This window comes from Diabrotica virgifera, chromosome 6 (genome assembly GCF_917563875.1).
Source record: "Diabrotica virgifera virgifera chromosome 6, PGI_DIABVI_V3a".
In the NCBI taxonomy this organism is placed as follows: domain Eukaryota; kingdom Metazoa; phylum Arthropoda; class Insecta; order Coleoptera; family Chrysomelidae; genus Diabrotica; species Diabrotica virgifera.
The window spans coordinates 199,725,023-199,739,337 of NC_065448.1; the positions used below are offsets into that span (position 1 = coordinate 199,725,023).

Here is a 14,315-nt window from a genome sequence, read left to right on the forward strand (position 1 = left end):
TCGAAGTCTATAAAGCATATAAATATATCTTTCTGTTGGTCGTGGGCCGTAGGGTCATTTTTGCGCGAGAACTAGTAAATTGAAGAGGGCTTCTCTTGTTCCCATGCCGGCTCTGAATCCAAACTGATCGTCTCCGATGATTGTTTCGCACTTTCTATAGATACGATTATGTACGACTTTTAACAGGACTTTTACTGCATGACTCTTAAGGCTTATCAGACGGAACTCATTGCAGTGTTGTGGGTTTCGCTTTTTTGGTAGTGGGATGAATATTGACTCTAGCCAGTCTTGGGGTATTTTACCTGTATTATAAATGCGATTGAATAAAAGGACAAATATTTCGATATTTTCAACGTTTCTGGGTATATTCCATCTGGACCTGGGCTTTTATTTGTTTTGAGTTAGTTAATTGCATTTATAATTTCAGATTTCAAAATTGCTTCTTCTGCCAACTTCTTTAACCCGTCTGAAAATATACCTTTTCTCGAGGTCTGCGAAATAGGCTTCCGTGGCGGCGATGACCTCCTATTCGGCTTAAATTTCTACCCAGCGAGTGTCTTTTTCAAGTTTTAAAACAAATAGTAGTCGCACGGTGCAAAATCTGGAGAATACGGTGGATGGGGCAACAGTTCGTATCCCAATTTGACCAATTTGGCCATGGCGACGGCGGAGGTGTGAGCCGGTGCGTTGTCATGGTGGAAGAGCACTTTTTTTCTTTGTCAAATGGGGTCGTTTTTTCTTCAATTCGGCGTCAAATCGGCCCAATAGATCGGCATAATAGGGCCCTGTGATCGTTTTGCCCTTCTCCAAGTAGCCGATGTAGATCAGACCTTGTGAATCCCAGAAAATGTTGGCCATCACCTTTCCGGCCGATTGGACAGTCTTCGCCTTCTTTGGAGCACGTTCGCCGGGTGGTGTCCACTCTTTCGACCGTTCCTTGGTTTCTGGTGTATACCAGTGAATCCATGTTTTGTCGACGGTTATGAAACGACGTAAAAACTCCTTTGGATCAAACTTAAATAGCGTCAAACACTGCTCTGAAGTGGTCTCACGGTTGTTCTTTCAGGAAGGATATGACCTACTCGGTCTTTTGAGATGCCTACTGTGTCAGCTATCTCGCGCACCTTCAGTCGGCGGGCTACCAATACAAGATCGTGGATTTTTGTCACGTTATTCTCTGTGGTAGCCATTTTCGGGGCACCTACGCGTGGCTCATCAAAAACCGACGTTTGTCCACGTTGAAACTCATTAAACCAATTTTTGACAGATGCCATCGAAGGAGAAGAGTCACCGTACACAGCATCCAAGTGCTCTTTGATTTCGCTGCGTGATTTCCCTTCCTAAAACAAGAATCGAATCACCGACCGATATTGCTCTTTTTCCATTTTATTAAAATCCGCGGACACGCTGACTTTCACACGCAATCACAACAATACTATAATTTCGATTTGGCTGAAATTTTGACATTAGCCGTCTACGAGAATGCATTAAATGACAGTTCACTTCATTTGCGATACTGTCGCCATCGGGCGGAGAGGCTAAGTACTTATCGCGCTTCCCTAGTATACCGTAATCGTTTTAAGACATTCTTTGTCATTTTGGCATCGATAACTGCCATACCTGAATCTAAACTTTTATTCCTATTGCTTCCTCTTCTTTTTCTTCCTCTTTATAAACAGTTCTGCTTGTTTATTGGGGGATTGATACCTCTATGGTCACTCCATCATTCACGTGGTCGACCAATCCTTTTTTTACCGATTGGTGATTTGTCTCTTGCTTACTATTTTGACCACACGGATCTCCCCTATTCTGCTTATGTGGCTATTCCATTCTTTGTTTTTTCTATTTAGTGTCCATTCCTTTATACACTATATGTTATATTTTCCTCTAATGTCTTCACTCCTCTTTAGATCTCTCATCGTATTTCCTGTAATTCTTCTCAGTACTCTCATCTCAGCTGTTTCCCGTAGTCTCTGTGTTGTGGCTATATCGGGTCTTGTTTCTGATGCATTTGAAAACGGATTACATCTGGGAGTCTTACTCTGTCAAATGCTTGCTTTCTTTAAGTCAATTAGACATAGAAATAAATGCTGGTCCATTATACTCTACTGATTTCTCAGTAATTTGCTTTACGACGAATATTGCATCTGTACACAAATTTTATATTTTTGTCAAACAACACACTTCTCTCTTCCTTACATCTTCCATTCTGGTTTGACCCTACTGGATGCAACGTTATCTTTTTTATTTTATTTTTTTATTATCTTGTGCTTTCTTTGCTTCATGTTTGGTTACTTTCTACATCTTTAAAATATATTAGAACTGCCTTTGGAGTCGCAATTTGATTTTTATTTTATTTGTGATCTAAATAAACTTTATTTAACAATTTTTATCATCTCTTGCTCAGTATTTGATGAATCCCTTGCAAAAATGTAGTTTTTGCTTTATGTTCTACTTCAATATCTACTACTGTTTGTATTGTTCGCTTATACATTCAGTAAACATTTTGTTTTCCTTTGTCTTCTTATTTCTCTTCTTTTAATGTCTTTCAACAATTTTATGGATGTATTATTCCGTAGGCTGCTAACATATCTGTATCACATTTTGTGAAAGAAAAGTGATTTAAAAGAGAAAATAATTAACAACAAAAATTTTCTATAATATTAAAATATTTTTTAGGTCCATATTTACTAACACTATATCCATGGAATGGGATCTTGTGTGTTCAAAATCATATTTAGTCAGTCTTACTCAGACGTTAACAATGCTGGGAATCTTAGTTGGAAATATGTTATTTGGATATTTGTCTGACAAGTAAGTAAACATTGATGATTTCAATTAAAAAATACCATTCTTTTTGTTTTTTTATACAACATTATTTATGATTAATACTAGATTTGAATATTTTACAATATAATTTGAAGGTCAATAATATATGGTGTGCAACATAAAACAAATATTTGCGTTGAAAGAAATCTTTACAGGAAATACCCAAATTTTATTTACTATAATAAGTTGCTATATTATAATTTGCATAAAATTTGGGAAATAACAATATGGCTTGGTATTTTCTTCTCCTTTAATTAAAATACCTAAATTATATCGTACAAAAATTACAACAATAATAGTCTAAAATCCCACTGGAGAATAACTGCGTTCATAATAGGCCTGGATCCCGCGTACTAAAAAAAGTTTATTAATAGCAAGCTGAAAATTTGTTAATAGTTTAATGGCGTCTAGTCGGACAAACTTTGATGTATGGAAACACTGGAACAGGGAAAGTTTTAATTGCTGAACGTAATTTTAATTGTGGAACGTGTTATCCTGACAAGTTTTTAGAGGGGAGTGCAATTAGAGCGAAAACATGCATTGTTTCGGAAAAATTCAAACAAGCTTATATTTTTCTAAAACTTTTTTTGTTAGTTTATATACATGTTAAAGTAAAAAGTTCTACTCGCGGATTTAACCGCTAATTGTTTATTAATTGTTTAATCAATAACAATTGTTTTGTATTAATAATTTTAAAAATATCGTTAAATTCATCATTTTACTTTGATCAAATATGTTTCTATTTTGTTTTTGATTATACTGAATCCGAATATGGCATTGCAATTTGAAAATTCTTGTACAGAAGCTCTTATACAGTATGTCTGCGTAGCTAGGGACCGCATGGAAAACTTTTTTATTATCAATTTTACGAAAAAAAGTTATTCTTCATAAAATGCTCTGGATAGTCAAAAATCTAAAACTCAACCATCAGATATCAAATTTCATCGATTTTATATGAGTTATGTCAAAAATATGAATTTCGTTAAAGAGTAAAGTACCTTTATATTTCAGAATATCAAAAAATGCTATTATGAAAAGTTGTTTGACATTAAAAACTATGTTTAAATATACAATTTCATTATTCTAATCGAAAAAAATTTTCAATTTTTTCTCACATTCATACCCATAAGTAGCCAAAGTGGAGAAAATCTTTCTTCTGCTGTTTTAATATTTTTAAACGACTGTGGCATTGATGTTAAAACATGAGGAAACACTCATACGACAATGCAGCAAACATGTCATGCAAATAAAATAGTCTCCAGGCTCATTTATCTAAAATTAATAACCTTGCAATTTACATACCTTGTGCCGCAAACTCACTTAATTTTGTTGGAGTAAGTGCTACTGAACGTTGCGTTGGAGCAATATCGTATTTTGGGTTTGTTCAGTCCGTGTACAACAACGTTTTTCAGCCTCTCAAGGGCGGATCCAGGGAGGGGGCCATGGCCCCCTCCGAGAATTTATGAAAAAATAAATTTAAATATTTGCAGTTCAAATGTTTTTAGTTTAAAACACATGTATACAAATCAGGGATAAATATATTCTCTGGACTAGAATTGAACAAAAGGAGTAACGAAAGCTTTGAGAATGACATAGGATATTTTGTAAAACAAAATGTTGACAATTTTACAAATTGCCAATTGTCAGAACGACCTTTCCAGCCATCAAAATCGTATCAATTTCCATACTTTTTACACACAAATAATAAAAAAGAAATGGAACGATACTTGGGTCACCAGCACTTACAACAAAGGTGTTGGTTGGTACTTTCCAACAGTCAAAAGGGATTGCTTTACAAGTATGTATTGTGTTTTATTATTCTAATGAAAAATATGGTCGCAATAAAGGGATAACAGCCGAAGGCCTTGTCACGAAACCTTTCACATTTTTCGCCAAACTCATGGGCAAAGATGGAACCATAACAAGCCATGAAAAAACATCATACCACAAGGAGTGAGTTCAGGTTGGACTGGATTTTCTACAAAGTTATCGCAACCCACAAAATTCAGTCATTAACCAGATAGACTCTCGGAGTTCTAAACAGATACAAGAAAACAGAGCAAGACTACGACCAATAGTAGAGTCCATAGTGTCCGCAGGTCGACAAAATATTCCTCTAAGAGGCCATCGTGATGATAGCCTCCGGCTTCTGGATGAAGATGATGGACCTAGCAATTAGGGGAATTGTTAAGGTTTAAAATCACATCAGGAGATAAGACTCTTAAACAACACCTATCCATAGCAACTTCCCAAGCAACATACATTAGTAGCACTAGTCAAAATAAATTATTGATAACATGTTGTGGTAAAGATATAATTGAACAAATAAAGAATCAGCTTCAAAGTGAAAATTATTACTCTGTCATATTTGACGAAACGGCCGATGTATCCCACGTGGAACAACTTTCTCTAAATTTGAAATACATACACAATTAAATACAACATTCGTGCAGACTTTGTCAAGTTCACTGACGCTTATGAGAACATAAAAATGGAAGAACAAGGCCTGACAGAAGAAGCATTGGGAAAAATGGTATTAAACTTGTTGAAAGAACTACACTTATATCCGAAGAAATGTGTAGGAATTGGTGCTGACTTTAATAATACTTTAATAACGATAAGTTTTGAGTGTCCTTATGGTACTCAAAAGTGTGTGAAAAGTACCTTAAAATTCACCATTGTAACCCTAATTTTTAAAAATTATCACCAGACCCCCGGTAACCCTCCCCAAAAAAAGTTCATGGCCCCTCCCGAAAATCGGTCCTGGATCCGCCCTTGCAGCCTCTGCCCACCGTTGAGAAGTTATGATCAAATGCTTAAACGAAACCCGACTAAGCAATCCCTTTCGCCACGATCTAGTCCTTAAAAGACCAAGCAGCACTAGATAGAGTTATCCACTTATCTAAGGAATACTGCTCGGAGATGGAGAGGTTATCCGAGATTTTAGAAGGAGAAGATACAGGTTTATTTAGGGGCCTCATAGCATGGTTTGCCTAGGGGCCTCAATATTCTTAATCCGGGACTGTATACATATTTCTATATTATGTATTTCTTCTGTGTTCTGATATTCGTTTCCATTCTCTTGCGACAGTTCTCTGTAATATGTTTCCCATTCTTCTTTCTTTATTAATTGTAAGCTGGATAGTTGGTTGTCTTTTCGTCAGGTGTATCTGGAGTCCCATACACTTGTTGTCGAATGCTTGTCGAATATGTTTGTCAACAAACATTTTTCTGTATATTTTCTTCACTTTTTAATTTTGAATTCTTTGGTTTTTCCTGTCCACCATATTTACATAAAATTAATAAACATATACTTTCTTTTAATGGTTCCAACTATGCTTTTGGAAGTTTCCTGTGTCATAAATTTTTTAGTCGTTTATTATACAGTGATTTTTCTTCTGTATTCTTTTTATTGCAATAATGAATGAAATTTTCTTATAAAATACTTGTTAATACTTTCAGGCCAATTACTTATTATGCGAAGTCTATTTATAACTTCCGCTAAAACTGTACCGTTGTGTATACATTATCAGAAAAATGTAAGAACTGTTAGATTTCAGTGCACACTAGTAGAATCTATCAATATTAATCCATCTATAATATTAAATTTATTGATTTAAACGTGTTATCAATATCAACTACTCTGTTTGTTATGACCCGTTGTACCATATTATCGGAAACCTAATGCCAGAGATATGTACATAAAATATCCTATAAAAATATTCTGGTTCGAAATAAACAATACTGAACTTTAGCACTTTATTATAATTGAGACTTCCTTGTTCAAAAACAGACTTTATCAAAGTTACAAAATAGGTTAAAATTATGGAATCACCATTGTTTGGATACTGAGAAGCGATTAGATTATGTTCTTACGTAAAAAATAGAGTAGTAGACAATTATAAATAGAACGTCTAAGTCTAAGGTAACAAATAATGAAATAATTTACTCAAGGAAATGAAAGCATAATATATGTCTAATGGCCGGTTGCACCAACGACAAATTGCAATTTATTCTATGAATAAAGTTATTCGACCAATAAACTGACATTTCTCCATTTTACTAACGTCACATAACACTTATTTTAGTTATTTATGAAATAAATACTTACTCTTCGAATAAATTGGCAAGATTATTTCATTCATAGGAGATTCTGACCAATAGAAAGCTACAGAAATCTAAATTAAATTGATAATTTTTGATAATTGCCCGTCGTCAAGTATATTACGTCAGATGCCCTTCGTTGCTACGAAAAAATACATTCAGTGACATTAATGACAATTAATGTTTTAAAAATTATAAAAGTGATGACTTTCAATCGTCAAATATTTATAAAAACTGTGTGTTTAATTGTACTAATTTGTACTTACATAAATAAATTACAATAAAATTTTGGTTTTGAACAGTTTTATTCATGAAATAATCGCAACAAATTGCACTCGATCTCTAAAATTAATATAGAATTTTAGAGCTCTTGTGCAATTACTACTGATAATCTTGCTATAAATTTTTTTAAGAAAGTAAATTCGCCAGTTTTACTTTAAATTATCAAAATTATATTGAAACAAAATATAAATATAAACAGCTAATAAATTTTATTCGACGAATAACTATTCATTGATTTATTTGTTGTCGGTGAAACCGGACCTAAGTGTGTAAAATGTATTTATTTCCTTAGCTAAGCACATTCGACAAAATTGTCATCATCGAAGTTAATGATCCAACATCCAGAATAGAATCCAACATCCAACTACAATTTTATCCTCAACTACAGCCCATTGACTGGTGCTACGCTCATCTCCAAGTGTTAGTACTTTTAGAAATAAAAGCTGTTGACCTTATTGAGGCCATGGCCTTATTTGGTCACCTACCTTGTATAAGAACAATAAACTTTCTAAAATAAAGGACAAACAGAATCCCAGATCACTGATTGGATGGTCTAATGGTCATTAATAAATAAACTGTAAACCAAATAAGTTATCAATCAGGTAGCACAGAAAACGACAATAAATATCGCTCCCACACCATCAGATTGACAACAGGTGGAACGTCCTCTGGTTACAACCTCCCGTGGTTTTCAAAAATTATAAATCATACAGGATGCCGAGACGAAATTAAGATGTGGGTATTTTAAATAATTCACGTCCCATCTGCTCAGCGTGGTAAAAGTTCCAACGAGATAGATTCCTTAGTACTCAACAAAAGAGTAAATGAATTAAAAATGTATAAATATTTTCAATTTCTTTGCAATCCGAAAATGCAGCAGCATTATACTCTAGTTAAATCGGAGAGTGTAGGAAGAGTCTATACCGGTTTCGGGGATTTTTCCCCTCATCAGTAGTCCCATATCCTCTTCTCTCCGATTTAACCAGGTACTTCGCTTTGGGCCGTTCCGAATTGCAAATAAAGAAATGCCGAGGATGTACTAGAGACATCTACCGAGAAACAAAATAAGTTATCAATCAAGTAGCACAGAAAACGACACTAAATATCGCTCCCATACCACCATGACAACAGGTGGAACTTTCTCTGGTTACAACCTCCCGTGATTTTGAAAAATTATAAATCAGACAGGATGCCGAGACGAAATTAAGATGAGGGAATTTTAAATAATTCACGTCCCATCTGCTCAGCTTGGTAAAAGTTCCAACGAGAAAGATTCCTTAGTACTCAACAAAAGAGTAAATGAATTAAAAATTTATAAATATTTTCAATTTCTTTGCAATCCGAAAATGCAGCAGCATTATACTCTAGTTAAATCGGAGAGTGGAGGAAGAGTATATACCGGTTTCGGGGATTTTTCCCCTCATCAGTAGTCCCATCCGATTTAACCAGGTACTTCGCTTTGGGCCGTTCCGAATTGCAAATAAAAAAATGCCGCGGATGTACTAGAGACATCTACCGAGAAACAAAATAATCAAGTAGCACAGAAAACGACAATAAATATCGCTCCCATACCACCAGATTGACAACAGGTGGAACTTTCTCTGGTTACAACCTCCTGTGATTTTCAAAAATTATAAATCATACAGGATGCCAAGACGAAATTAAGATGAGGGAATTTTAAATAATTCACGTCCCATCTGCTCAGCGTAGTAAAAGTTCCAACGAGAAAGATTCCTTAGTACTCCACAAAAGAGTAAATGAATTAAAAATGTATAAACATTTTCAATTTATTTGCAATCCGAAAATACAGCAGCATTATACTCTAGTTAACTAGAGTATTAACTAGAGTATAATGCTGCTGGCTGCATTTTCGGATTGCAAAGAAATTGAAAATGTTTATACATTTTTAATTCATTTACTCTTTTGTTGAATACTAAGGAATCTTTCTCATTGGAACTTTTACCACGCTGTGCAGATGGGACGTGAATTTATTTAAAATTCCCTCATTTTAATTTCGTCTGGGCATCTTGTATGATTTATAATTTTTAAAAATCACGGGAGGTTGTAACCAGAGAAAGTTCCATCTGTTGTCAATCTGGTGGTATGTGAGCGATATTTATTGTCGTTTTCTGTGCTACTTGATTGATAACTTATTTTGTTTCTCGGTAGATGTCCCTAGTATATACGCGGCATTTCTTTCTTTACAATTCGAAACGGCCCAAAGCGAAGTACCTGGTTAAATCGGAGAGAAGAGGATATGGGACTACTAATGAGGGGAAAAATCCCCGAAACTGGCATATACTCTTCTGCACTCTCCAATTTAACTAGAGTATAATGCTGCTGCATTTTCGGATTGCAAAGAAATTGAAAATGTTTATACATTTTTAATTCATTTACTCTTTTGTTGAGTACTAAGGAATCTTTCCCGTTGAAGCTATTACCACGCTGAGCAGATGGGACGTGAATTATTTAAAATTCCCTCATCTTAATTTCGTCTCGGTATCCTGTATGATTTATAATTTTTGAAAATCACGGGAGGTTGTAACCAGAGAAAGTTCCACCTGTTGTCAATCTGGTGGTATGGGAGCGATATTTATTGTCGTTTTCTGTGCTACTTGATTGATAACTTATATTGTTTCTCGGTAGATGTCTCTAGTACATCCGCGGCATATCTTTCTTTGCAATTCGGAACGGCCCAAAGCGAAGTACCTGGTTAAATCGGAGAGAAGAGGATATCGGACTTCTGATGAGGGAAAAAATCCCCGAAACCGGTATAGACTCTTCCTGCACTCTCCCATCTACCTAGAGTATAATGCTGCTGCATTTTCGGATTGCAAAGAAATTGAAAATGTTTATACATTTTTATCATTTACTTTTTTGTTGAGTACTAAGGAATCTTTCTCGTTGGAACTTTTACCACGCTGTGCAGATGGGACGGGAATTATCTAAAATTTCCTCATCTTAATTTCGTCTCGGCATCCTATATGATTTATAATTTTTGAAAATTACGGGAGGTTGCAACCAGAGAAAGTTCCACCTGTTGTCAATCTGGTGGTATGAGAGCGATATTTATTGTCGTTTTCTGTATTATTTGATTAATAACTTATTTTGTTTCTCGGTAGATGTCTCTAGTACATACGCGGCATTTCTTTCTTTGCAATTCGGAACGGCCCAAAGCGAAGTACCTGGTTAAATAGGAGAGAAGAGGATATGGGACTACTGATGAGGGGAAAATCCCCGAAACCGGCTTAGACTCTTCTGCACTCTCCGATTTAACTAAAGTATAATGCTGCTGCATTTTCGGATTGCAAAGAAATTGAAAATGTTTATACATTTTTAAATATCTTGTATTTTACTTTAGGTAACATATTTTGGCCACGTTGTTTTTAGAATTAAGCAAAACCAGTGTATTAACTTCAACGTAGTTAACACTACAACGACTGAAAGAGAGAGAATCAAATACCTAGTCATTAGTCGTTTGAAAGTGCTAATGGTGCTAACAAACTTTCCTACCACTGAATGCCGTATAATACGTCTTCTTTTCTTCTCAAGATAATGTTGAATAATTTAAAAAATGTTGATAAGAGGCCATAGTTAAGTTAATATATTAAGTGATAACTTTTTACTTTCAGATTTGGTAGAAAATTACCACTTGTTCTGGCTGTTGCTCTGCAAGGATTGTCGGGATTAGGTGCAGCTTTCTCCCCATGGTTTACATTATTTATAATCTTAAAATTTTTATCTGCAGTAGCGACAGGAGGTACAATGATAACAAGCTTCGTACTTATCATGGAGATAATCGGTAAGTTGTAGGTATATTCGGTCATTTTATCTTTAACAGTATTTGCTATAAGAAATCTCAAAGCAACTTCTTTGGAAACCTTCAGGTGGTATAACATAAATATAGAAAGACGTGGCGATCCGATAAGTACTTATAGGTGGTTCGACATCGGTTTTGATAAGCCAGGCATAGGTGCCTCGAAAATGGCTGTCACGGAGGAAAACGTGTCAAAAACCACAGTTAAATTAATTCGCATTTATGTAAAAATATCGTTCTTAAATTTGTTGGGACAAACGGTCGCAAGGGTAGAAACATGTGTGGATGGATACGCTCTTGTTAAGTGACATTCTTACCCTTAGCGAACTAACAAAATATTATGCAGCATAGAATAAAAACTGAGCAGTCCCTTTTAGTTCTCAGCGGTGAACACTTCTGTTTATGTGTGTTCCTCTTTTCACCGTGAAGATACGTTAAGGCCCCGTCTCACCATCAAATAATTGACAGTTATTTGATCAAACTTGACAGTCAAACTTGACTAGTGACACAAACTATACATACTAACTGTCACTTTGTGTCACTAACTGTCAAGTTTGATCAAATAACTGTCCCTTTACGCTCTCCGCAATAAGTAGGTTAAATATTCTCCCTCTTCCGCTATTAAGACAATTTATCGTTAATTCCGCATATTTGTTAAACTCGTTGTTGTTAATAAATGTTTTGTTCGCTTAACACTTTTATTTCTCGTTTGCACAATCCTTCATATCGTGTTTATTAGTAACTATAAAACCGGACCAAATAAATCTTAGAACCAGCTCCCCTAAAAGTTCACTAGTTTGTTAATATCTAACGACATTTCTCTGCTTCAGGACATACGCGTGTGGTCCTAAAATATTCACCTATGTCCAATTAGGCAAAAGGTAATAATTAAACCCTTTTTGACTCGTTGGGGTGAGATTCAATAAAAACTCACATCAATCTCGTATTGGTAGACTGCTGACTGAATATGCAGAAGATAGCTCAGACAATAGGTATAACAAAACACCTCGTGGACCAAATGTTGCTTAAAATTTTGGGCATGAGAAAGCTGTCGGAGCGATGGGTGCCGCGTTTTCTCACTCAACGTAACAATCGTAACTGTGAAACGATTCAGAGTAGTGTTTGACGCTATTGAAACGTAATCCGAAGGAGTTTCTACGTCATTTCATAACCATCTACGAAACATGGTTCCACTATTACCAACCAGAGACCAAGGAACAGTCGAAACAGTGGCTGTCACCTGGCGAACGTGCTCCGGAGAAAGTGAAGACTGTCCCATCGGCCGGAAATGTGATGGCCACTATTTTCTGGGATTCACAAGGTGTGATCTACTTCGACTGCCTAGAGAACAAACAGGTACAGGTCTCTACTATGCCGAATTATTGGGCTGATTCGACGCTGATTTGCACAAAAAACGATCCCATTTACGATAGAAAAAGTGCTCTTCCATCATGGTAACGCACCGGCTCACACCTCCGCCGTAGCCATGGCGAAATTGGTCGAATTGAGCTATGAACTGCTGCCTCATCCATCGTATTCTCCAGATTTGGCTCTGTGTGCTTTTTTCATCTATTTTTCATATTTTTTAGACGGGTTAAAGAACTTGGAGCATCGCTGAATCAAGTGTATCGATCTAAAATAAGACTATGTTGAGAAATAAATCGACACTTTCCAAATTTTCGTTTTTCTTGCAATAAATGCGGTTGATATCGTGACGTCTCTATTCACATACGCACACATTTGATATACGCATGACATATCTCCTGAAGTACTTGTTAGGTAATCATTGGTTTAACAGACCATTAATACAACAAAATTGTATTTTCAGGTACCGAATGGAGAACAGTTCTTGGTATTTTGTACCAAATACCATTCAATTTAGGTCATCTTCTGATGCCACTATTTAGTTATTATCTTCGAAACTGGAGGCATTTCCAAATAATGATATCGGTGCCTTCGCTTTTTCTGATCTCATACTATTGGATTCTTCCTGAATCACCTCGATGGCAACTAGCAGTTGGTAAAGAAAAGCAAGCAATTGAAACATTAAAAAAAGCAGCCAGACGGAACAAGCTACCAACAGAAAAAATTGAACACGACGTTAATCTTTATTTAGAACACAAACATCTAAATCAAAAGGAAGTTCATCAAGGAAATATTCTAGACCTGGTCCGAACGCCGATTATGAGGGTATATACCATAGCAGTTGGATTTAATTGGTTTGTATGTGGTCTGTGCTTCTTTGGAGTATCTCAGTTTATCGGCCAGCTTGGTGGAAATATTTTTGTTAACGTCGCTATATCTGCCGTTATTCAAGTCCCTAGTACAATATTTGCATGTTATGCAACGAAAGCATGGGGAAGAAAGAAGAGTTTGTTGATAGCTAACATTGTGAGCGGCCTTTCCATTTTTATAATGGGTAAGTTGAAATACATTATTAAGTTTGCTCAAATTTACTAAATAGATAATGTCGGCACTTCTGTATTAGTATATTAAGTGAAAAAAAATCTTCATGCGGTCCTAGGCCTTTGAGAAACCCAAATTGTGTATCAATAATATATATTATGTTCAGTTTGTGATACATTCGGCAGGGCTGATTTATCCATTAGGCAATATAGGCAGTTGCCTAGGGCGGCAAATTATGAGAGGGCGGCAAAAATTTCTGTACAAAAAATATACTACTACTATTATCAGTTTACAGCGTTCTCCGACGCCTTCCGACTCCTAACCCCCATTCTTCTCTGTTTAACCATAGACCTGGAGGGATTTCTCTTTCCTCTAGTTCTTTTTCAATTTATGAAAAATTGAAACAAAAAATATTTGTATATAAAAATTGAAATCGAATAACATTTAAGTACATCGTACATCCATCAATGGAATATAAGTGGGCATTCATTTCTAGAAAACAAATTGCATTTTCTTAACACTATTCATTCAAAAAGGACAGAAGTTGTAAATTTAGGGATTATTGGGCCGTCGGCAGCAGCGCAAAGGCGGCGGGCGCACTGTTCTATAATTTTTTTTAAACTCAATCCTTTTGGGTTATTAGTGGTTGAATATTTGCCATTTTCATTGAAAAATTCGCCTTTTCGGACGGTTTTTTTCCTAATACCTTAAAAATTGTGCATCTAACGAAAAAAACTATATAAAACATTCTTGTAGCTTACGAAAAATCAAAGAGATTCGTTCCTTCATAAGTCTTCTAGTGCTAGTGATAACATAAAAAGAGATGGTAGGTGAAAAGACATTTTTTTTGTGCATGCTCAAATCGGTGTGTTCAATT

General features: G+C 35.5%; 1 protein-coding gene across 2 annotated transcripts in view; it reads left to right on the forward strand.

Annotated features, from left to right (window-relative positions):
- Nucleotides 1–14,315, forward strand: part of LOC126887131 (organic cation transporter protein-like) — a 179,370-nt gene that overhangs the window by 160,282 nt on the left and 4,773 nt on the right. For both annotated transcript variants that reach the window (XM_050654487.1, XM_050654488.1), the window contains exons 3-5: nt 2,680–2,814; nt 10,848–11,017; nt 12,861–13,451. In XM_050654487.1, the coding sequence (XP_050510444.1) occupies nt 2,680–2,814; nt 10,848–11,017; nt 12,861–13,451 (896 nt within the window). The remainder of the gene's footprint in view (nt 1–2,679; nt 2,815–10,847; nt 11,018–12,860; nt 13,452–14,315) is intronic.